The 26,579-nt window shown below is 39.8% G+C and overlaps 1 protein-coding gene across 2 annotated transcripts in view; it reads right to left on the bottom strand.

Annotated features, from left to right (window-relative positions):
- The window catches only part of furina (furin (paired basic amino acid cleaving enzyme) a), a 74,003-nt gene that overhangs the window by 25,476 nt on the left and 21,948 nt on the right, over positions 1–26,579 (bottom strand). For both annotated transcript variants that reach the window (XM_034557317.1, XM_034557324.1), the window contains exons 3-6: positions 12,515–12,613; positions 6,893–6,988; positions 3,920–4,048; positions 3,564–3,640 (exon numbers count right to left, since the gene is read on the bottom strand). In XM_034557317.1, the coding sequence (XP_034413208.1) occupies positions 3,564–3,640; positions 3,920–4,048; positions 6,893–6,988; positions 12,515–12,613 (401 nt within the window). The remainder of the gene's footprint in view (positions 1–3,563; positions 3,641–3,919; positions 4,049–6,892; positions 6,989–12,514; positions 12,614–26,579) is intronic.

Below are 26,579 nucleotides of genomic sequence, written 5' to 3'. Positions count from 1 at the left end.
TACATGAATAAAATATCACTGTAAAAAAGCACCGTCATGTTGTCCTTGTCCTCGTCATGTCTGAACACGAAACGCTGAGATACCATAAATAACCCAACGCTCTAATTTAGACAAGCTTCCAGCAGACCAAAACAAAACTCAATGAAGCCAAAGTCAATTAATGTGCCCTGCACATTAAAAACATATAGGATACTATCCATTTACAGACCGAGTGGTGCGTGCGTACCTGTATTGCTTACAGCATCTGTTTTCATCTCAACACACTTACAACAGCAGCTACAGTGTGAACAACATGCTTTGTTTTTAAAATACTTTAAAGCTTTCATTAATCCCTCTCAACAAAACCGTGATGAAAAGAAAGTCCCTCACTTCTTGGAAAAAAGGAACACGAGAGTCTTGAATAAACTTCAAAAACACCTTTTGCATCGGATACATTTCTGTCATACGTAATGGTGATAATAGAAGATTACGGTGAACAACGAGAAATTTCAGTAAAGTCTTGTTCCGATTACAGCGAGAACAAGCCCCGTGGCAGAATCTAGCACAGAGACCAACTCAGGTTACACCGACGTCAGTCGGCTGCAGGCCTGCGGCTAACAACACAATCAGTATGCATACACACAGCTGGCAGAGGCATTATCACTGTGCACAACCTAAACCGCCTCTCTCTGGAGACTTGCTAAAAAGACATGCTATTGTCATACAGATGTATCCAAAAATGTGTCTGTGTATTCACCCAAACTGTCACTGGATTAAGAAAACAAAACTGTCACAAAAGCAGCTTTTTGGCTTATTATATAACGATCTACCACTGATGCTGCAGGTCTTCTTGCGCTGTGAAAACAGAAATCCTCTGAGGTGCCACGTATGAGAGGTGATCCTTGACAAGTCCAAAACTTGGCTCCTGCAGTTTGTGATACATACAAATTAGTGACTTGACGACAACTTTGCTAAAAGGACATGTAACCAAAATAAAAAATGTTTTTAAAGACTGCACAATTATTACATTATTATAGATATTAGTTTCAAAATGTTACATCTAATATTTCAATCTAATATTTATATATTTAGATGTGTATGTGCCCTGCAGTCCAGCTGCTTGTAAACCCATGAGGGTTGGGCACATGACATTAAAATTAATCAATCATATATCAAAACAAAATTTAGAGCAAAGCTTAACCATTTAATCATATAGGGTCTGATATTGCAATGATATTATGTGATATATGCACTTGTCCAACATTTCATTGATCTTCTTATCTACATCCACTCCTCGCCCGGAGTCTGGCAAACAACATTTTTCGTTCACTTGGTGTTTCTCTCTCACATTAGCTTAATTACTTTTTCAAAAATCATTGAGGCTCTCGAGGCCGTGGATGTAGCGTTTGCTGATCATTAGTCTCTGGGTTGCACTGAACCTCAAAGGTAAATGGGAACAACTGTTTTTCTCTGCTCATTCTTAATTCTGTTAATGGTTCTGCAAGGTAACTAATGAGCTGGCCTTCAGGACAACAGGTCTGGCGATGTTTACAGGCCATGGTGAAGAGAAGAATGGAAAGGACATGTCTAGAGAGAGATTAATGTAGGGTCAGGTAAAAATGAATCAGGCAGCTGTTTTTAGTACTGTTAAATAGGTCCCTCCATCCATCGATGCGTCTTAAATAATTCTGAACATCGTTCAGAATTATTTGCCCCTTGTTTTGTTAATGAAGTTTACCTCATTTTTGCTGTGCATCATCATCATCATCATGAAAAAGATTGGCCTCCACCAACAATGATTGATGTGCAATGAGCATGACATTCTGCATGTTCATTGCACATGTTGAATAGTGTGATTCAGAGCATATTTTAAACAGAGAGCCTTGATCTAAATCAGGAGGCACTGAATTGAGTAATATACAAAAAAAGAAAAAAGCATATTTGGAAACCATCTTGATAGGATGGAACGGGAAACATCTAAATCCCATGCCGTCTTAGATAAACAGGAGGGTGAATGGCCACATTGCTACCGAGCTATCCTCACTGCTTCCCGTATGCTGGGAAAGAAAGAAGGTCTTATGTAGGTGAACAGAGTTGGCCTTTCTGCAGGGAACAGACACAGCCTTACACACTTTCAATCCTGCCCACAGGTTGTTTACACATGCATCTGCACCAACCGGGTTTTTAAAGTACGAGAAACGGGCACAAACACACACAAATATGCCCACTCTCAATTGGTCCTGCCACAAGGAAGACAGAGCTGGGTGGTGAGAGATAAGGGCTGAGGTGAGCGAGGGTTGGAAAGAGGGGCAGCCAAAATTAAGGAAACATCAATAGTAAGTGTCTTAGCTGGGCTTAGGGCCACTACGAGCCACCAGAAGAGCTTAAGCGTGCCTTGGCACAGAGTGTGGATATGTAGAGCTGGAGGGATCTTCTCCCACATTCTTCCACAAGAAATTCCACCATTTAGGGTTTTGTTGATGGTGGTTGGGCACAAACAGTTTGAGGCATTGGCACAGAATCTTAAAAACATTGGGCTGAATTAGAAAGCGACAGCATATTATTGTTTACACTGCCTCCATGTTTATCAAAACTTTTACTGATAAGTGTGAGTGTGTGTGAGTGTGAGTGTGAGTGTGAGTGTGTGTGTGTGTGTGTGTGTGGTTGGTTCTGCCCCAAAGTAGAATTATCTTTTTCAAGTCTGAAAAGAATTACACACTCCCTACCTCTAACCAGCCCGTCTCTTACATGTTTCACAAAGCCATAAAGAGTTGATGCCACATTGGCATAGATACAGTAGGTTTAGATCATTATCCCCATGGCCTCCATAGTCATGGTGCCTTTTCCTGGCCCCTACCTCAGTTGGGGACGTTTGATTTCCATCCCTGCCAAACTATAATCTTCCATGCCTATCACCAGTAATCACGGTGAGCCTTGGGATAAAAAAGCCTCTCAGGCCAGTGCCCCATAAACATAAGATTACAGCGAATCAGAAATTAAAGTCAAATGGGAGGTAGGAGGTTGGAATGAAGGAAGATGACGAACAAGAGCCCTCCAGAGCCAAGAGATTTGCTCCGTTTCATTAATGCTGATGAACTTAATTCAATCAATTCTCTGCAAGACATCATTGTGGTGGTAAACAACTCCTAATGCCATCTGCAGAGGCCACTGCAATAAAGCCGTTTTCTTCACATACTACCTTAATCCTAGTGTATATTTAGTCTTGTCTACTTACCCAGGCTATAGAAGTGCCCCGCTGGTGCCTGTGGGATTTAGGAGTTATGGGCAGGATTCTTATTAGTAATTGCCTATTTTTTAAAGTAATATCCACTAAATGGCTAAAAATCTCTTAGGCTATAGCCATTAGTTAGTTGTATTCCCATAACTGGTGCCCCAGCCAAAGGCCTGTTGTGTGTCAGCTGTCAGGTATCAGTGAGGTGGACAAATTAATGAACATTTACAATATCATTTTGACATGTCATCCTCACAGCCGGTATTAAGAAAACATAGATGAGTGGTTCCCCAGCAGGCCGGCAGACAGAGAGAAGAGTGGAAATGCAAATGTTCTGTGTGTAGATTTCTACCTGTTGTCATTAAGCTGCGTGTATCGAGGCTGAGGATCTGGGTCGCCATCGTTCACATCGTAACTGGCATCCGGGTCCTATATAAAAGACGCAGATATGCTTTTAGAGTCAGATGTAGAAATCAGTTTGGTACATTCAAGTATTTAAACATCTGCAAAATGTTAAACCACACAACCAGTCTGCACGGAAATTATTCTTAAAAAATTAATCTGCCACTTTCAGCTCCAAGACGACAGTATCTTTATTTCAAAATCTTCTCCATTTATTCTGTTCTCATCTTCATTCTGTTTGCTAATGCATTAACAGCCTCTCCATGGAGAACATAATGTTTCAGCTAATTTAGGAGTTATACTCACGTAGTTCTGCATCAAGTCAGGATGGTTCTTCTCTATTCCATCATCCAGGATGGACACCACCACCCCTTTACCCGTGTAGCCCAACTGCCACGCAGATTTTGCATTCAAGTCACGGCGGTTGCTGTTGTACTGAGGATGGAAGAGGCAAATAACTTCGGTGTCTCTCAGATAATTTTATTCCATCCGAGTGCTGACAAGAATGTACTTTTGACTAAATCTGGAAGAGCGTACTCTAAAAAAAGAAAAAAAAGATCAGCTAATTTAAAAAAGACAATTTGATGAAGCATCCACGTAATAAATTTAAAAAAAGGTGCAGCTTATTGAATTTCAGTAATTTCTTCTTAGTGAAAAGCTAAAGTTTCTCAACGAGGGGAAGGCGGTAGTGCAAGCTTACAGAGAGTATCACTACTCTGAAAGCATCAATGTCATGCTTGCATTCATCCATCCATCCATCCATTTTCAATACCGCTTATCCTTCATTGCATTTATTATTAATACCAAGCAAAGCACCGGTGAACTAGTTCACGGCACACAGTAATCATTCTGTATGCTTTTTGATAAGCTTTTGACATTAATCTTGACCTTTGGTCAAAAGCCATGTCTGTCTTTCATCAAGTTCAAAGCTCTTCTATTTTAAGTGTACCGCCGGTTAAAAATAATGTGTCTGATGTACCAGCGACGTATTTTCCTCTTAGATTTCAGACTCTTGGAGGTGCAGCCTATATCTAAAAAGGATGAGGTTTGTTCTTCATCCTTGTAATGTCGTTGACAGTTAATCCATCAAGAGGAAAATCAGTTAAAGCTGAATGTTGTGATCATGCTGATTTAAATTGGAAAACGACCTTCTGTGACTGACACGCTGAGTGTATCATAAATCTGAGAGGGGTATATGCAAGGTTTAATTTTGAATATTGCTCATCAAATGAGTCCTACTGTTCCTGAATGTCAGCACACATCTCAGGTCTGTGAGCGTACAGTCGGTACAGCTTTGAGGCTTGCCCATGATTTATCATGTTTCATCATTTAGATAAATATCAGTAAAATATTAAATATTCATTGTTACAGCAGATGCTGACTATTAGCATCTGTCCACCAAGGACACCTGGCCAACAACCCCCCCACACTCTGGCCAGCCAGGTTCACTTTTAATACATCCCATCCCTTCCGAACACACATTAATTTACTATCTAGAAAGAAAGAAGGAAGAATGAAATGTACAATTTTATCCCCGTCGGGAAATTCTTCTCTGCATTTGACCCATACTTAGTTATTAAGGAGCAGTGGTCTGCAGTGAAGCATCCGGGGAGCAACTGGGGGGTTCAGTGTCTTGCTCAAGGACACTTCAACATGCAACTATGGGGAGAGCGGGGATGGAACCGGCTACCTTGTGGTTACGAGCTACAGCCGACCCCCAAAAGCACACAAATACACAGAACGTATTTATTTTCTAACGCCAACCTAACAATCAAGGTAGTTTGGTTTGTGAATGACTAAACGTTCACCTGTTCCTTTTTTTGTAACGTGGGGACATTTATATTCTTCTAAAAGAAGCTTAGCTGATCCCAACAGTGGAAAGGATCTGAAAATAGCGAAGGTGTTGCTCCAGTTTTCATGTCTATTTGGTGCTTTAATGAGCTTTACAACCTCATGGGAAGACCACAGACTTAAATAGATATTCATTTAATTCTTTCCACTCACACAAGTTCAGCATCTGTTTAAAAGAGGACCACAGAGTGCATCATATTCAAATATCAGCCCAGTAGCTTCGGTAATATTCTAAGTTTCCTTTCATAAAACTTGTCATTTACTTATGTGCCAACAAAGATGCTAGAGTGGCAATTAGTTGATCAAAAGAGAATTAATTAAGAAACTATTCTTATCAAAAATGCTCCAAACATTTGCTGGTTCCAGCTTCTCAAGTTTGACGACTTGCTGCCATTTTCTTTGGTCACTTAATGCTTGATAGCCAGTGAAATATCTTTAGGTTTTTCGAGACATGGTTGGACAAATCAATTTGTGTTTGGATAAATTGTGATGGGCAGTTTTTCTGAAATCTTTGCAACGAAAGGATTAATCAAAGAAAATAATTGGCAGATTAAGTGAAAATAAAAATAATCATTAGCTACAGCTTTAAATTGAAACTATCAAATGATTCCATATATATATATATATATATATATATATTACATATATATATATATATATATATATATAATATATATATGTAATATATATATATATTACATATATATATATATATATAACATATATATATATATATATTACATATATATATATATATATATATATATATATATATATATATATATATATATTTATTACAGGCAGGTTTTAATATCAGTGAAATACGATTACCGGTTGTGAACGTATGGCAGAATCTATTTCATCAAGTCACATTAATACAACTAGGCAGAAGCCTCTTATCTACCCATTTCCCTTTCAAATTGAGACTAACTAATCCAACACACTGGGGAAGTCTGTTAAAGCACAGACATTTTGAACAACTGGTGATGCAAGTCTGATTTGCATCACCATGAATTTTCTTCTGCCTGAAGCACCCTCACAGTAATTGAAGGAAGAGTGGAAAAAAATCTCAGAGGTTGTTACTGCTGCTGTTAACAGGCCAAAGAATCAGTGACATTCTTTTAGTCAAACGGAAGAAAAATCAATCAAGTGAGAACAAGAGCAATTCAAGGTGAATCAGCTCCGTCTTTACCTCCACTTTCTCTCTTTGTTGCAATATGTACTGAAAAGTAAACCACACATGCAATTAAGAGTTAATGCTATCCTTCAAGCTGAAATCTTCATGTGAAGTTACTTAGACTTGTGCTTTGTGTTCTGCAAACAAGACACACAACAGCATTTCGCACTAAGGCGGGATATTGGTTTCATACAAGCTTGTTTTTGTACTCTGGGGGGTGGGGGATCGGGGGGGATCACAGCCATACTTACCAGGTACCACTGGTCTCTGAACTTGGGATCTAACGGTTCTGTGAAGACATCCCTCTTTTTCCTTCGTTTCGACACTTGTTGCTCGGCCCAAGTCACCTAAGCAAGAAGAGCACAAACAGAGATACACGTGAAGAAATTAGCAATACGAACAAAGAGGTGAGGCGACGCTCAACAGAAATAATAATCCATGCACAAAGGTTACTGCTCACTGTCATAAAACATTTTTTTTAAAAAGGGAACAAGAAATAATTATGTGCTGGACATGAGGGTCGCCATGTCAAATAATTTAATAGAGATCATAACTCTCAGCGGGACGACAGCAGACAGATTAGAGTCACAGGGTTGCTACGGACGACTCACTAATGAGACTTGCTGATAAAGTCCAGAGCAGCCTGGGACTAATTAAAACTTCTGGATGAGTGTAAAAATGGTACACCGAAACATATGCACACCAACAATATACACGCAGAGGTACACATTCAGTGCAAGTCTAACACAGCGGTCTGCAGCAGGCTTTCATGTAGAGCGAGCTCCTGCAGAAAGTGTTGACAGAAGTAGAATGCATACAGTGAAAGTAAGTCTGCATCTCAGTCCCGCTGCAGAGTCGTGCTCGCTGTACAGAAAAAAAAACCCAAGTACACGAGAACAGAAAAGAATATATGTCAGAGAACGAAGACAGAGAATTGCCTGCCGCAAGGACGGAGCACCTGATGTGAAGGACAACCAAATCACAGCACCTCTCGCTCCGTCTCTCTGCAGATCACTAGAGACACAAAGGTAAAAAATGGAAAGAAGTAATAATGAAGGCCACATTAGCTGCGACACTGAAGCGATGCCAATTCAACAGTGCCATAATGGAATAATTTCACTTCAAGGCGCAGAGAGGTTTGTGTGTGGGTTTGTGTTTGCTCGCTAACTGGTGAGAGGCTCGATCGGGATCAGTGGAGGAGACTCTTTCAACAGGATTCATCCGATCCTTACTGGGATGATGAGGTCAGCCCTGGGAGGTGCAGGGAAGGCAGTTTACACACTAAACTGTGGGACGGCTTTTGCACAATGAACGTCCGCACTTAGGAAGCAACACAATCATCTGACACACAGAGTCAAAGAACTACTGCTGACAAACACCGATATGTCGCCAAATGTGGGAAATGGGAGATAAACTAAATAGCCAACAATGTTCTTGCCTTACTGTATATGCTCTGAATAAACATTAAGAATATATAAGAGGAAGAAAACGTATCTACCACATTCAAAACAATTAAGTATCCTACTTATGCATTTTATTCTGGTAATCCCTTGAAGGTCACAGAAAAATGTACAACTGGTCAGAAGTTGTAATGAAAGGTGTGTGCCCACACTGTATATACGGTAGTTGCAATTCTCATTATAATGACAAAATTGAAATGGTTGTGATGTGCACTGCGGCAGGTCCGATATGCGGAGGACAACTTCTTTTTTAAACAATCAATATTGTTCTCGTAGCACTGAATCAAATGAAAAATGAATGCCATCACATCTTCATGAATCAATAAATATGTATATTGCATTTTAAAATCTTTAGAAGGAGGTATCCAGTTCCCTCGAGTTTCACAAAGCTATTCGTAAGTGACATTTTTACTACATCTAATTAGTTTGAGACAGAAAGACAGTTGTTAATGTGTTTCTCTCAGTCAGGCTTTAGTATTCGCTTTCTGTTTTAAAGCAAATGACAATATTGATTAAATGGTCTACAGTCTGAGTGACAAAGACTGTATGCAGGGAATAAATTCAGCATCATTACACAAGTCTATGTGCTATCAGTCAGATAGAAACAAGCTATTTTTCTCTTGCGTCATAAGGCGGTGTGTGAGTTCCCCTCCTCCATTTCCTCATCTGCTTTTCAATTGCATGTAATCCTGTCTGAAACCACTCTTGTGGTCTCACATACGTAGTAGGTTGGATCTCTGTTGTGATAAGTGTCCATGCTGACTTTATTTAAACATGACAGGATTCTGAAAGAAAATACCACTTACTGCACCGTGTGTAGCTTGCATTGCCTCAAATCCGCCCATTTAACAATCTCATTATCATTGCAAAGCATGTTGTAGCTTTTAATACCCTTTGGTATTGTTTTGCATTTCAACAAAACCCACATATGCTAGTCATTTTAAATGTGTAATCGTATGCATGCCTTTCCCGAAAACGTGAACGCTTCTATTCACACTTGAGATGCATAAGAAATGTATTTCTCGGTCGAACAAGACAGATTCTTCCAGAAAAGTTAGACCAACATGTGTAATTTGGAGTGCATTTACTAATTACATCATATGATTAGAATTCAAGGCATAACACTTTAATTGTCTGTTACATTACATTACATTACATGTCATTTAGCTGACGCTTTTATCCAAAGCGACTTACAATCATGTTACATTCATACACTGTAGACACAGCTACAGGGAACAATTCAGGGTTAAGTGTCTTGCTCAAGGACACATCGACTAGGGCGGGGATTGAACCACCTACCCTCTGATTGAAAGACAGAACCACTGACCCACAGTCGCCAATACGCTGTTACGGGTCTTGTTATTACTTGAACATAAAAAAAAAAAGCAATTTCATTTGGTGATGGCAACATTTATAGCAGCCACAACACTTTACATCTCTATTAAAATTGTGTCATTTCAGCCGCAGACACTTCAGCGTCACCAGATATTTGTGACTAATGTGTGCAGCCAGTCGTCTTCATGTCGCACACAGTGCTTGGAAATGTCCATCAGAACTCAGCAAGACGTGACTTTGCTTTAGTCTTAGTCACGAGGAAATGATGGCACAGATTAGTGGCTTGGGTGTGTTCATAAACACACAATGGGGATACTGAGGCAGTATTTCAGAACTCTGGGGGAATAGAAAAACTTCCTGAAAGCTGCATACTGGCACAGTAATTACCTTCATTTTAGTACATTCAGTTCCATTTGTGGGAAGAAAACCACAATTACAGCCAACATACTACTTAAAATGACACATTAAGCACTGATAAATTGTAGGTTATATATACACTTACCAGATTACATTTCCTTGACAGCACCCTTACATTAATTACCAATAATTGTAACATTGCTTTCCAGTGACCTTTTTATAATGAACAATTTGAATATCAAACTGAACTTGAGATCAAAGTCCATTTTCTCAACAAAATTGTATTGCCCTCTTGCCATGTTCACAGTAAACAATACAGGTCATATTTTTCAGCTCCAATCTCCGATTTCATACCGAGCAGATTTCCTATTTTTGGCAGGACTGCAACAACAAACATTTCCATTTTCTATTTTGCAGTTTTCATGTGAAAAGTATTTCTGAAACATTTGTAATAGTCTTTTCAGAAACCAGAAGTTGACAAACAGACTTGTTCATTATAAATGGGCTTTGGAAATGGAAAGCGGTGTCTCTCATGCGTCCAGAACGATTCAATGCAAAACTCGTGTTCAGACAGACTGCTGCTCGCTTTATGTTCAGGTGGAGAATCGTAATCTGTCCAACAACTTGAATACCCACTCTGCTCATTCTGCCCCACCCACTTCTTTGTCCTTCTTCATTATACAAACACAGCATCCTCCCTCTGAGGCCAAATGGAAGCCGCTAGCAGAGCACCATTACAATAAAGGGACACATTATCAACTAAAGTACAGATCAGTGGTTGGCTATGTCATTCATACTAAAGGCTTTTTTTTAATGTTACAACTGATACTTCTCTTGCAATAGTAATAAAATCTGCAAGCAGTCAAACAAATGCATTACATTAAATGTTTGAGCAAATCATTGCTTTACAGTGTTAGTCTAATTCTTTACATTACACTACGTGTCATTTAGCTGACGCTTTTATCCAAAGCGACTTACAATCATGTTACATTCATACACTGTAGACACAGCATACAGGGAACAATTCAGGATTAAGTGTCTTGCTCAAGGACACATCGACTAGGGCGGGGATTGAATCGCCAACCCCCTGATTGAAAGAAAGACCTGCTAACCACTGACCCACAGTCGCCCATTCTTCTCTTCATCTAACCAAATAAAAACACTGAAGCAATGCAAACTGCCCACAACAACAAAAGAATACAACTGAAAACAGTAAAGTGCATGAATGTAGAAGATGGACCCGAGCTTTAAATCTTCAATAGACCCCATTAGCAATGCTCTGTTAGCCAGCCTATAAGATCTGGCAGAAGTCCAGGTGTTTCCGTCAGTAATGAGACACTCTTCAAAGAGACTTTACTGGGCCTTTTGTCCAGGCTTCATCTCAACCCGTTTAAAAGCTGTGCATCTCGCTAGAATAAAAAATCCTCCCATTAAAAATATTGTTTTCATGTTTGTTTGTTTGTTTTTTTTAGAAAAATAAAAAAAAACTGGGCAGCTGATGCAAATGTGAATAAAATGTGAAATGATCTGCAGGTCAATAAATGCTTTGATCAGACTATTAATTGCAGCACAGATGCAGAAATGTATCAATGTGAATATCGTAGAGAGTCTATACATACAAATTGAGAGGATTTGGTAAGAATTGCAAGCTATTGCAGCATTTACAAAGCGCTCTTCAGGAATAACCAAACAAATAGATCACAACAAATCTTGTAAATTTCTGTGGGGGCTGACAAACTGACCTGACCCTCCTGCACATACAGGAGGACCTGGAGCTGTAACTCTCCACTTTCTCTGAGGCACTGCGGGAACAAAGGAATTCAACAGGAAATGGAGCCTGTTCAAGGAAATCCCAAAGAGGGAGGTGGACCATTTGTAACATGGATTCAAATAAACCCAGCAGAAGTTCTTCCATTCCCAGTGTGCACCTGCACAGCGTAGCTGCACAGAATGACAGCATGGCCAGTAATAGCTGCAGGCCGATTTCATTAACTTTTCTTATGGCTGTAGATTAGTTATTACGTGTAAGATGCTTCTGCCGTTGCAGGTTTATAAATGTATATGGACATATATCTAAATCACTATAATTTTCCTTGAAATTCACTGTTGGTGGACACAATTCAGATATGAACATTTTCCTAAAATTTCCAGGCAAAAAAATGGGGAGCACTGCAAAACATTTTCTCCCAAATACACAAGAATAAATACGGACCAGTGAGGAAGCAAATAACTCAACCTCGACTTGAGTGGAGGAGCCTGAGCCCGTCAGCTGCATCAGTGCTGGAGTCAATTGATCACTATTGATCTATATAAAGCCAGAGCCATTTCAGATTAACTGTTCATTGTAACCCATTGAGCACTGGGTGCACCGGCTGTCAAAAGCACCCTGCTGCACCCCGTTAACACACTTTAATGTTCTCCGGATGCACAGCGTCGTTAGCCAGTGAACCACGGAGGAGCACAAATAAATAGCAGCAAACACTTCCAATTAATATTTTTCACATTGACAGCAAGTGTCAGCGAGCAATGCAAGTAAGGCTGCTCTGTTTTACAAAATTATACCATTGAAGGCAAGATATGGAATCAAGTGTCCTCGTTATAGTTTGTCCACTGGAGAAATGATTTATAGTGTAATAGTACAGACAATTAAACAATTTACTTTTTCACTTAAAGTAAAATGTTCCTCCCAAATTGCAAGAAAGGAGCGCTTAAACTTCTTACCTTGGGATCTCTTTGAAGACGGACTTGTGTTCCCCTGTGATCCGACAGCGATCTCTTCACCACCATACGATGCCGGAAGTGATAATAATTACCAAATACCTGAAAAGACCAAGAGATAAGATCAGTTATCATGAGGACATCACCTCTACATCTGATAAAGCTTCAATGATGTATGAAATCACTGATCGTGCTAGTTCTCCATTACATCTGTTGGTGCAAAATAGTTAAAACATGTCAGAGCTCATCATAATGCATTAAAAATGGAGACCCAGAAAAATGCATTTACTGTAGACATCCAACCAATGTGCATGCATGGATCAAAACATAAAATAAATGAAATAGAAAACACAGTAGATCCATTATTCATGAATTTATCATAACAGCAGTGTCAGTCCATCGACTGACCAAAAGCAGCATCAACGATTTTAGAAGCATTATTGTAATCTTGTTACAGAAAGCCTCATGTTAAACCTGAATATTTTGATTTTCCTTTTCTCTCTCAAGCAAACTTCCACCCAGGTCTTATGAGGGTAAGAAATCTCTCAACATCCGTGTGGCTGCAAATCATTTCCTCTGCAACGCGTGGTGCCAAGTAGGCTAATGGGCTGCATTAGATAGTAACATATGTGAATCAGAGAATCCCATTTCCATTAACAAAAACTCTCTCCAACCCCTGGTAGAGCCACACTGACTTACGCATTCCACTGTGGGAAACCCGATACATGACCCATAATCCTCTGTGCTCAGTCCAGTCCATTATCACTGTGTAACAAAAGGCCATTAATAGAGCAGTTACTCCCTTTACATCAAAGAATGTGTTATCCGAGCAAAGAAAAGCACTGTAAAGGTTTCACAGTTTCAAAGGGAAGACGACTTGATGGTGTGAATTTACACACGAGTTTAAAACAATTAGCCAATTCATTGATATGAGATCATTATTTGGGGTGTTTGTAGTCAATAAAAAAAAAAATAAACAAAATGATTAATGGGCGACTGTGAGCAGGGTCATCCTTCAAATCAGAGGATTGCCAGTGTATAAAAGGATGTGAATGGGTGAATGACGACATGTAGTGTAAAATGTAACTTTAAGTGATCGGAAGACTAGAACCGCACGACACAAGTACAAACCATTTACCTGTTACCAGTAATAAATAGTGGGTCAAACTGTCGTTATCTGTGGGAAATGGCTGATGGCTGCATACAGCGTGGTTTTGCGTAGAGCCTCGATACACATACAGTAATTAGGGCCAAATATCTGTCTGGATGTAATTAACTCTTGATAATAATCTAAATAACTGTTCAAGACGATATTGCACTACTACATCGAGACCAAGTGACAGCAGACTTTTAATTATGTTTTATATATTGAATATTTAGATAGTCCCAAAAAATGTTTTAACCGGAGATAAGGGTAGTAAATATGGGCTCAAACTTTGCATACGCGTGGTATTAATGTCAAGTATATTTCTCGCGAAAGGGTATCTCTCAAATACATAACTTGATACTATAACTCTTTGTCCACAATACCAGACTGTAAGACCGGCAGACTTCGGGGTATTGGCCGATTATTCGTTATTCGTTTAGCAGTCGACCGATCAAAGTTCTTTGAGGTTTTCAGGTGTGTTAACAGCTCCATATGCTCTGAATTATTCATTAATGCTTTAAATCACTATAAATGTTTTAGATGCGTAAAATGATGGGCAGCATAAACATATGAAAAGGTTAAAATAATATATGTATGTTGTCGAGTGATTGAGATGCGTTGTGTCACAGGAAATGTTGATGAAGAGCTAAGGTACTGCAGTGTGTACTGCATTCCTTCCCTCTAAAAAGAGTCCCGGTTCACTCCCCCGAACTCCTCTGCTCCCATTTAATCACAGTAAACAGGCCGATTCCAGCCCGGCTCAAACATAAAGCCCTTGCACACAAAGCCATTAGACCATAGGGAGGCAATAACCACGAGGGAAGACACACTTTACAGTGATGTATAGCTCGGAGGTGGAACCACATCCCCACCACAAGTCTGTGTGAGTGACTATGAAAAACTGAAAAGAACAAGACCAAAAAGAAAATAAAGGATATGAAAGAGGATAAACGCTGACACACAAAAGGCATTAGCTGAGCAGACAGTCCCTTTTCTGAAGGATAGGAATAAAAGCAGGGTCCATTGTGTTAGTCAACATAAGAGCCTCATGGACACTGATCAAAGAGGCGGAGAGTGGCAGAGTCCATCAAGCAACTCTAAACACACCAGCAATATATCTTTTAAACAAAACATTGATGGCCGATTCATCCGGTAAACCAATGTTGTCAAAGATGGTTTAGCACAGTTTAAAGCAGCTAGTGGTGATGCATAATGTATTATGTCAGTTTCCCTGAGCAGAAACAATATCAGCTGATTGAATACAAAATAAATAAAATAAAAAGATATTTGGTGTCACAAAATCTAAATCAAAAGAGAAACAACTTCATTTGAGACTCATCATTCGGTGAGAAATTACATGATGCAATCCACCGGAGAGGATACCGACCCCAATATGTCCAACAGTATCAACAGATTGTAATTCAGTCCCAACTCATGCTGGGTTTTTATTTAAATAAATATGTGTGTGCTAAAAGCTGTCCTCACTTCTGGAGGGGGATGCTGGGTAATGTATCAAATTAATTCTCTGGTGGTGACATTTGGGTACAATATAAATAATATGTAATGTAATACTTTATTAGAAAATAAATGCTCTATACATTACGTATTGATAATGTACAACAATGCACAGTACTCAAGGCTTGTCCAATAGTACATTATTAAAGTAGATTTTAGAATAGATAAAACATTTTGCATGGACACTTTAAACAACCTCCCTACAGAGACTACGTCTACACAGAGCCGCCTCAGACTGGACAGAGATTTGTTCCAAGATAGACACAAAAAAAGAAAGAAGAAACATGTCTATGTATGTCCATGTCCACGGATATACACATACAAGGACAGAGGCCACCTCGCACTAAAAACAGCTCAGCTGTGTCAAACATATGCACACACACACACACACACACACACGTATTCCAATCTACTTGTGCTAAACGCCTACCCCTGCAGCTTAATCATTATCTGGCAATCAGCAACAACAGCTTAGATTTTTGACCATTTTATCTCAGAAATACGATGTTTCCGTGGAGCTTTACTGCTTTCCATTGGAACAAAGGACCATTTAGGACAAAGGCATTCAAAAAAAGATGTGGAAACAGCAGACAGATCAGAACTTGTGAGTGACCATTACTGATGCGATAAGCTGGGCGCTGATAGAGCAGAACAGGCTTCACCAATGCTCTCCGAGAGGCCTATTACTGAAGTGAGGCATTAATCCATCAACCTCATTAAAATGCAGGTTACGAGATAGTGGAAAATGACTGTCCGCTGGTTTGTTTGCATGTTTGCTCCCATCCCGCCTGCCACATTTACCTTGTGGGAAAGCACTTATCAAAAGGTCTGGTGTCTCATCTCCAGTGAGTGTTGACACAATTATGTTTTACAAAAGAGCCAAACAATGTCTGGAGACAAAGTGGGAAAGAGGTTTGGGGTCTGCAATAAAATGATATGAAACCGTTTCCATATGGGGTTGTGAATGTCAAGAACAAAGCCTGTGGATTTTGAAAATTCCACTTGAGGATGCCATTATTCCCGTTAAACAACAGACACAACTATAATGAAACATTTCACATCAATCATGACACATTTACTCTCAGTTTTGAAGATTAACTGCATTTGATTTTGGGTTATCGGAATGTGGGGCATTACCATATTTTGTTTGTGCATCAGTGGCTTGATAAAAATTGAGAAAATGAGACTTGCTTGGGCGATATAGCCTCCCCAAATAGCTCAGCAAATTGTTTATATAATGACGCTGAAGTCTAATTACTCAGTGCAGTGAATGGGTAGGACAGGGGCACAGTGGCAGCTGGACATAACCGTCAGTTTGTTTAGGAGGGCAGAGCGGAGCAAGCTAATCCCACACCTGAAAAATGGGTTTGTACAGTTGGTCTGCTTTTCTGCTAAACTACACTTAGTCATTACATGGTTTCTTCTCATTGTTTCCCCCTATCTTTATTCGTCCCACAGCAGTCATTCTGCCTTCCCGTACTCATTAGTCTTTAGTCTGTTGTGTGTTGATGCTTGAACCTAAGCTAAACAGACAGTTGTGGTACACTGCAGAGGTGTACACAGGTGTAGGTGAAGTGGATGAGTGCAGAAAAGTTGTCCAAATAAATCTAAATCATGTAGGAATAAACTTGCTTTTATAAAACCGTACAAGGCAAAGACAGGCTACCTTATTTATCAACACACTGTCCAATTTCAACAAGCTGCCGGCCACATTCCTCTACTGTGTTTATCCAGTAAAAACAGATTATGATTCCTGGCACAGTCCACGATTTAACTCGATTGTTCTGAAGAAGTCAGATTAGTCCATTAAATGATGTTGACAATAACAAGTGGATTAAATAGGATGGTAAAATATGGTGCATTTGAGAAGGGAGGACGGCTGGGAAATACCCCACTGACTTCAATACCTACATCAGATTACATTGTGCCATGTGCTCGTCTGTTTAACGAGGATTAGCTTTCCCACTTCTGCAACCTTGCTATCGGTCACCTGGTCCCCATGTCTGCACCACCATGGCTCCCCTATGAAATATCCTTCCCCCTTTAGGTCAAGATTGTGGAGTGGCAAGGCCGGAGGACCCTTCTCTTTCAGCAAAACCCTGGAGCACCACTTCTCCCTCCTCTATGCACCTGACCTTGTGCTTGTTCTGTATTAAGAGAAAATGTGAGGGGATGATTACTTCATTTTTTTTTTTTAGGAATAGGGACTCAAGAAAAAAAAAAAAATGTAATCTAGATTTTCCCTCATTGTATTGACCGTTTTGAAAATCAGTCACCATTGTCCTGAAACCACTTTAGTACCTGTAGTGGGGAAAAAATAACAACCCGGGCATTTTTGCCTTTTTCTCCCGAGTAATTTCTGAAACCGCCTCCCACTGTGCTGTCGAACACTGACATTTATAAGTCAACACATGAATGTAAATTGAAAAAAAGATCTATACTTTTCCCATTGTTGTCTGTCCCATCAGGGAACTAAACACTGCACAAAAATTACAATGTGTTGTGTTTAATGAAGTGTATCAGAAACATTCTGGTTTGCAAAACAAGACCTCGACTTTGAGACTCGTACCAGTTCAGAGTTTCAGAAAGAAGCTTGAACAAACTGAGCCTGACTCTAAACTATGTTGATGAACCGTGTGAAGGAGAACTCGAGTTTTCAATTCCAGAACAGCTGATCAGTTTTTTCATTCAACTCTGAGTATATTCACTCCGAGTTAAGCTTGTGTTCTGATGCTCTGGTTCACGATCACAGGCAAACAAAAGGCAGAGCTACTCAATTTAAACTGAAATGCTGTTAAAACCAAAACATATTCCGACTATAAGCAGCCTTTTTAAAAAGAAAAAACTGCAGCTTCACTTTGATCCTGCTCATTCAGAAATTGTAATCACTGATATTATAGGATTGATTTCCCATGAGTGTAACCAATCACATCATGAATAATTATTCATTGATTTACGTGTCACAAATACCATTAAACTGAGATTACACATTGTGTGCAAATTAACCTTTTAGAGGAACTTCTAATAAACTGACAGCAGTATTATGTGCAGAAAGTCAGCGTTATAAAAAATTAAATAAAGGACATGCATAGGATTTATTCTGAGCTCAGGGTGACGTAATGCTATGTGTATTAAATGTATGAAAAACAATGTTCAAAGAAATGACTGACGGCATATGAAAGCGGTAACTTTAGATTTTCCTGTGTAACAAGTCGATATCCAACCAGCATTCTGACATTCAGTAAACCTTTGATACACACTTTATACAGACTCAATAAACGTGTCTAGCTCTTTAAAAGAGATGAAAAAACCACGGTAACTGACCTAGAGGTCAAGTTACCTCGCTTATTCTGGAGATGAAAACCATCTCAAGGTTAACCAAGTCAGTTTTCATTTAACCCGCTTTCTGAAACCTGGCCCAAATTCCTGTAGTGGAAGAGAGCTAACTGAATGGTGGATGTAAGTGTGTGTGTGTGTGTGTGTGTGTGTGTGTGTGTGTGTGTGTGTGTGTGTGTGTGTGTGTGTGTGGAATACAGATGTTTGCAGTGCTGCTATACTATCAGTCATATTTGATTAAACTCAGGCAGCTTGTGCTTTTTTGTTGTTGTTGTTATTGTTGGTGAAAGGTTCCTTACATAATTTCAGGGAAACAAGATGTTCACTTCTTGGCAACACTGGCAGAGCTTTACTGTTGGCAGATATCATACTGTGTTGTGATGCAATGCTGGCAAACCCCCTGACTTTTTTTGTACTACTTATTAACTTGTAGGTACACAGTACATGTCAATATTGTACCAAGATACATTCTGATCTGAGATCACAGTGACATGGCAATTAAAAGAGACTATTATCTTATTGTATGCTCCATCCTGTTGGAGTCTCTGCATTAGCACACCAACGTGTCCACTGCAGCACAACTCGACTTTATGGAGGGGATGTGTAGCGTGTAAAAGGTTTACAGTGTCATGGCAGAACTGCTGCAGGGCTGCAAGCTTACGGGTCGACAAGAGCTGTCCTCAGATGACCAACTCTTCACAGTGAGGTCTTTATGGCGCTGAGAGCACAAAGTCGGACACAAGGCGAGCACAAGACAGCACACATCCGCAATTACGTAGGCCTTATAACAGCACAGACGCGGTTGAAAAGTGTCAGTGCAGACCGTCATAATCAATTACAGGAAAGTCAATGCACTAGAGAAGTAGACAGGGAATCAGTCTGTGCATTGTGCTTTACCATTGTTGTTAGAACAAGAAAACACAACCCGATTAGCCAAGTGGACATTCAGTCATGCTTATGGATATTTTTCCTTTGGCTAATTAGTCTCCAATGTTTTTTTCCTCGTTATATCCACAAAAGAAAAAAAACATATTGACGTGGTAAAAGGAATAGCCGTGACCCTTCGGCCTATGATCAAACACTCTCACTCCCCCGCTGGACCAGAACTGACGGACTGTGCGAGATGTGAACTTCAGCCTCGGGGTGGAGTCAGATGTCATCTCAAAGAATCAATCATGAGCGGAGCCACAATCAGGTAGTGCAGTGAAAGTCGGCCTGACCTCAGTCTGAGAGGTATTGTTTTTAAATAACCTCAGCCAGCGGTGATCAGAGGGAACTTGTATACATCTCAACCCTTTGAGAGAAACCATCTCATTTTCAAGGGATTCCGTAATATAAATATACAGAAAATACAGTGCAAGAAACAAAACACCACAAGAACACACACAGAGAAAGAAGCTCTCCGCTTTCACACAGCCAGTTCAAGGCAGGACTGTTATACACAGTTACTCCATCTTGTTGTTCTTCGTGAAAAGGTACAGTGGCAGAATGAGGAGACAGAGTTGTGCCACCGCTGACACGGAAGAACGGCGACACTGTTGTTTTTAAGCTTTTTCTCCCGTGATGGTGGCGTGCTACCTGGAATCGTACTCATTATGAAGCTGATCTTGGTTCATTATGAAGCTGATCTTGGTTCATTATGAAGGTGATCTTGGTTCAGTGTGAAGCCGCCGTAAAGGCAGATCTTCTTTACTGCAGTATTGCAGAGTCTCTGTGTGAAACGACTACTGACTACTAACACCCTGAACAAATGCCAAAACAAATACAGTAAATGTACCCATACAGTTATATTACAAGTTTACGTTGAACGCAAGAGTGTGGTGGGCTGAAGCTCCGGTAGGATGTTGCTCTGCTTGAGTCACATGTGCAAAGGCTGAATACATTTCAGTAGCTTTAATACAACGTAACAAAAGAGATTAAAAAAAAGATATTTGTAGTTAGACGGTAGTGTAATTCATTTCATGACCCTGAACTATTTCCAATCAAATGTGCACATCTTCTGTGAGGAGAACAAAGGCAGCCATCAAGTCAACAGCTTCATTCAGTATAGTTGACATTCATCAATCAAGGAAGAATCAATTCAGAGATAATATACACTGCTCAATAAGTTTGTAAAATGGTATTTAGCTTTTAACTGTAACTGTTGTGGCTTTCAAAGAATGAGTCTGCTGGTCTTGATATTCCTCATGTGCTCTGAAAAAGCAGCAAATCAAGTGTTCACACAACAAGTGCCTCTTGGATCTGGAAGGTTTTGATTTACAACAGTTTTCACTAGTAAAGTAAAAGTAAAAGATGAGTCCTCCACAGAATGCTCTTCCTCACCCAGACAAAGGTACAGCACATTCATGTCTGTGCTACAGCTGGCCTTTCTTTGATTAATTCTGAATGCAGTAGTGGTGTTGTAACTTTATTCATTACTCTCCGGGCAACATTTTATTTTCATTAATATTTAAAACATTGTAATTTATTTTTCTGTAATTACCTCCCAGGCCGCTGCACACTTTGAAAACCCACCGCACTGATCCAATGTCCTTCAATAGCAAAGGTCTTCAGGCTGAAACTGAGATTGACAGATAGTCCAACTCATCTTTAAAAAAAGAGAGTCGATGCATCTGTGCCACAGAGCCATGTTTGTCTTTTTAGGAGACAGGGTCTAGTTCAGCAGTGGGTTCATATCATTTAAAAGCTGGAAACCGGAAGAGTTATTAATAAGATGCAGCTCAGTACTGTGCCAAGTTGTTCTGTTCATAAATCAGAAATAGTAATAATCATAAACAATAATTCATTGCAATAAATTGTGAAAATGTATGGCCATTTCCATGCTCACTTGAGGCTCATAAATTGTTGCAGCAATTTGTACACCTTGGTGCAAGATTGAATCATTTTTACCAGTTGATAATTCATAAAATCTATAAAAAAAATACCACATTAAGACCCCCCCCCCCAAAAAAAATCAATGCTTTGATTTGGTATCAATTACTTTTGACATTTGGATATTTTGCGATTCTGCTGAGATTATGCTTAAGGTCACAACAGGTCATTTTATACAGTAGCATGACGTTTCAGAAAAAGATCTCACTACATTGCAATGGTTACCATGGGGATTAACACTATCATCACACACCAACACAATTGAGCTCACAGAATCCACAAGAGTCAACTTTACAATAGCAAATGTATGCAATTTGAAGACCTCAGAAAGCAGAAACCATTTTTAGAATAGGCAAAACTACATGGTGTTTGCCCTTGACCTTCATGGGTTTAGCATTAAATGGGCAAAAGGGGGAGACTCGTGGGTACCCATAAAACCCAATTTCGTTCTGATATTTCGAAGGGAAGAGTCATGGGACCACTGAATATGCCAGATTTTCCTTTGCCAAAATGTAGCCTCCTTTCGACACGCTTGCAGCATGACACAGTTGGTGCCAATGGATTCATTTAGTTTTCTAGTTTGATATGATACGAGTAACTCTAGCCCTAAAAGTCTGCTACAACCTCTGAAAGACAGTAACGTCAGATGCCTTGATGAGCTCATCCTCATTAGTGGAGGAATTCAACTGCAACCATCGCTAGTTCTCCCGGTGTGTGTGTGTGTGTGTGTGTGTGTGTGTGTGTGTGTGTGTGTGTGTGTGCGTGTCGAGGAGAGACAGCTGAACTAAGATGGAGGAAATTGGAGTGGGGCAGGAAGGAAGCAGGTTTCTATCACGAGGGAGGCACTTCCATCACGGAGTGGAAACTGTATGATTGCTTTAGACACCATGAGGGAATTCTAGGTCTAATCTGAGCTTTGACTCTGTATTAAACAGTAGAGTAAAAACGGCCAACATCTATTTTAAAATAAATAAATGTATTCTTTAAAGATAGGGCTAGTGGTGAAGCATTTAGCACTCGTGGGTTAATTTAGTTAAAACCCAGTGTGCCAATTCAATTATTACCCACTTTTTGGGTATCATTCTGCATTCCCAATCCTGAGTTTTAACACATATGGCTTAAATTTTATTTTTTTTAAATCAGCTAGGCTGGCTTAACTTACATACACAAATAATAAAAATGTCTGTTGCAATGATGAGACATGTGTAACATGCTTATATGAAAATAAGTTAGAAAACTTAGGCTATGGCTAGTGTTAGGAGAAGGGAAAATGCAACCATTACTTTAGCTAAACGCTTAATTAAATACTAAAGGCACTAAAGTCATTTTTACACATTTACTTAGCGATCTTCTGCACCGTCTCCTCAGACAGAGTGCATTCTACGAGAGTGAGGCGCTCTGAATAAGGGTGCCGTGTGCTCGGAGTGACTATTTACGGACACACCCTTTATATCTGGATAGTTGAATCCAGAAAGTGTTAGTAGGTTATGTGTCGGACTATTTCTTGACCAGGTGCAGACACTACCTAGGCGCTTTCACTGGTTGCCTGGCAACCATATGCTGAGGAAACTTCAAACAATTAAACTTGCACAACACAGCACATTTAAACATGTTATCAATGTATTTAAAAAGGAACTGTTGAAAGTGGAAGATAATAATGCTTTAATAAAAAATAAAAAATCCTGACTTAAGCACGGAACATCTTATATTTATGACGCATACTTTATCCCCGGGCTAGGTTTGCCTTAATGTTACGTATTTTTGCTTCATGCAGTACAAAGTAAAGTGACAGTGACGGAAAGGGAGAAAGGATTTACCAGGAATTCATTGCCATTTCAACTGCTTCTCAGCCCGCAAGCCCCCTGCCGTTATATAAGTAGACATGAAAGCAGGCTGCATACAATTCTGGTTTGGACAGAATTAATGTGCGCTGATGAATAGGCATGAGCAGTGAATACAGAGGTGAGTATGAGCAGAGCCGCAGATTAGAGCACTGAATTAAATGATTAGGCTGACTTTTTATTTATTTTTTTAAATGGATCGCATGACAGGTTTGAAGCGGTGAGGTGAGGAGATTTTTTAGTCTAGTTTAGAAAGTGTCCTTGGCAATGGGTTTGACAGCTGAATCTGAAGCTTTTTCTATGAAGTTAACAGTGTGTTGAAACTGGTAAAAGAGAAGTTGGGATATTCAAAGTCAAAGAGCAAAAGGAAACATGTAATGCAACTGTGAGAGTCTTCTTTTCAAATTTAACAAATTATTAATAAACTGTCTCACACACACACACACGGTGATTGCCAGTGGGACAGGAGTTAATAAGATTTAACTCTGGCATCTAATTTTATCTGCCCTCTTTACTCCTCGGGCACAGATGGAGCACTGCTGTTGGACAGAAATACCAAACAGGCTCTTCTGACTACAATGAAGGACCGCAGGGGCCATTTGAGGAAGCTGCACTCTCTTAATTTCCCAACAACTCTCCATCTAAAACATTTCCATCACTGTCTGCTCCCTCCACAGAGGACCAAGCACTTTTGTCTCTGCACCCACCACAGGTAGCAAATCCTTTTGCACTTCAATTTAATGGACTGTCATGAGGGTCTCCCGAAGGTGCAGCGTTTTGAGAGTGACTTTGAGAAAAATGGGAAGAGGACATAATGGTCCCTTATTGGTAGGTGAAAGACATTCCCTTTTAATGAAAAATGCCTTTACTAAAGAAAAAATGTATTTCCGAGTTTTGTAAATTCATCTAACTTGGCATTTCTGCTGGGTAGAAAGAAAGGAAAAGATCCAATTGAGGAGGATCATGGTTTATATATTAGTCAACTTTTCACGCTCTGGAAATATATGCATTTTTCTCATCATTGCTGCTTTGGTTATTCCAACATGTCCCCGCTGAACATTGACGAGCCACAACCTCGTCCTCCTGCCGCCAACGCCCAAGGCTGCACACAGTCTGTGATCCCCCTCACTCTACAAAAAGCCTCCGACTCATTGTACTCCTCTCTGCACTGAAGGTGAAGTGGGGTGAACGAAAGATGGATCACAAAACAAGATCCACCACACAGATGGAAGAGGGTTTCCACGGTGATCAGTTGAGGTTTGACAATGTGGTAATCGGGCAGAGGGCAAGAGCGTATTTGGTTAGTCTGAAAAAAAGAGGACGATTTTACAGTTTTGTTTTTTGAAGCGAGCAACAATAAAATGGGTGATTTGTGAAATACTTCCTCGGGTAGACAACATGTATTTTCTTCTGCCCCGTATTCTTTTACACCGTTTGTTATGCATAGCACACCTCAACTTGTTGATTATGGAAGAACCTTTGAGCATGTCATTCTGGCTGGATGACCAGCTGGGTCATCAGTCATTACTTATCTGCACTGCTATTGTCTTGCTTGTGGAAAGACTACAAGCTGGAGCTTTCTCCGTCTACAATGTTATCGCAAAGTGCTTATTTGGATAAAATCCTCCTGCCGCTTCCTCCCCAGACTTAAATGGAGAATTTTACACAATAATGCGTACCTGGTGCCTTTTGGGCCACCACACACACACGCTCTCCTTCTCAAATCTGTCCCAACATCAATTTCACAGATAAACATGCAGCAATAGGCGAGAAATTGATGTTGTCGAAAATATCTCCTGCCACTGCTCACACAAATGTACTGAAATACGTTGTGAAATCAATATGTTTTTATTTTTTTTACAATACTTTCTCATAACTGGCTTGCCCTAGTTTGAGGGGAGGGTAGTCTCCACAATATGACCAGCACAATGAGACAAATAGTCATCGTTGAATAAAGGCACAACCATTTTCCACCTGGTAGAGATTAAAATGTTTAGCTCTGTACCCACATTAAAGTTTCTAATAATTGAACTGCATCACAACTGAACATATACCAGTAAACAGCCACGGACCATTTCTGAAAGCACTTTTGATATTTATCTGATTAAAGAAACCAAAGGACAATCTGTAAGTGAAAGTTATTTGATTCTCTCTTGTGTCCAATATCTCAGTCGCATATAAAGTCGTCATTACAGGCAAAGGACGTTACACCCATATTGCATAATCTTTTTGGACACCATAACATTCAAAGGAAGGATGATAATCACAGTTCATTACAATGTTTGAATGTACATGCTGGTCCCCGTTTATTGTTTTGCACTCATGCACAAACACACAAAAGGATGCAAAAACATTTGCATTTTGGGTGATGCGATGCACAGTCCTGCCAATCATTTCACACCTTTTCCTTGATTGACAGGTGGCACTAATGCACTAATACAAATACCGCAATGAGCCGGCAAAGACAGGGAAAAAGCAGTCAACGCGCATGTAAACGATACAGGGCTCAAATTTGAGAAAAATATGTTTCATTGGGAAGGAAGGACACTCATCCTATTTGTAAGGCCTCAAGGAAGCACTTTTGTGAGAAACAATGTCAAACACAATGGATGCAGCACTGAAACAGATGAGTTAAGAAACATTAGGTGCAGTTCGTCTTTGCAGCTTGAATCAAGGCTGCATGGTAAAGCAAGTAAAGCCCTTAGAATAATGAGCAAACATTAAATCAGTATGGTACTCTTTAACTCTCAATGAAGCCGACAGCAATTAAGTGGAGCTGATATTAGATGAATGCCGTGAGTCCATTTCAGAGTAATAGCATTGGGCTTTTCAATGGGTCGTCACGGTTTATTTACCCTATCTTTCTCTAATCCTATGAAAGCAAATCAACATAGTAGTCGCAAGAAAACTGTGTCCAGCTGCTGCCGTACATACTGCAACACGTTGTTCCTCCTCATCTGAAATTGATGATTTAATTTATGTGGGTGAGTGTCGATCACCAAAATGTATTCTGAATTTCCATTCTCTCGGCACGATGAACAATTGAGCTCTTCCAACCAAATAATTCAGCAATCGGGGAAAGATGTGTGGAATGTAGTTCACAGAATTATTCATAACAGACAGCAGCGCGGAGCAAAACAACTCTACTCTCATCTACATTATGAGAATGTCAAGGCACATTACATTCATATGACATGGCTGCCATTATTACAGCTTCCTGTCAAATAAAGCTGCGCTGGGTCCAGCAAGAAAACTATATCCATCATACATTCATCCAGACAGTGGGAAGTACTGTATAGCCATTAAGCAGCGTGTTGCCTTGCTTATTATGTGTGATGCTGGCACAAAATACATCATA

Source organism: Cyclopterus lumpus, chromosome 3 (assembly GCF_009769545.1).
Source record: "Cyclopterus lumpus isolate fCycLum1 chromosome 3, fCycLum1.pri, whole genome shotgun sequence".
NCBI classification, from domain to species: Eukaryota; Metazoa; Chordata; class Actinopteri; order Perciformes; family Cyclopteridae; genus Cyclopterus; species Cyclopterus lumpus.
Note: the sequence above shows the minus strand (reverse complement) of the source record. Positions and strands in the feature narration are given on the sequence as shown.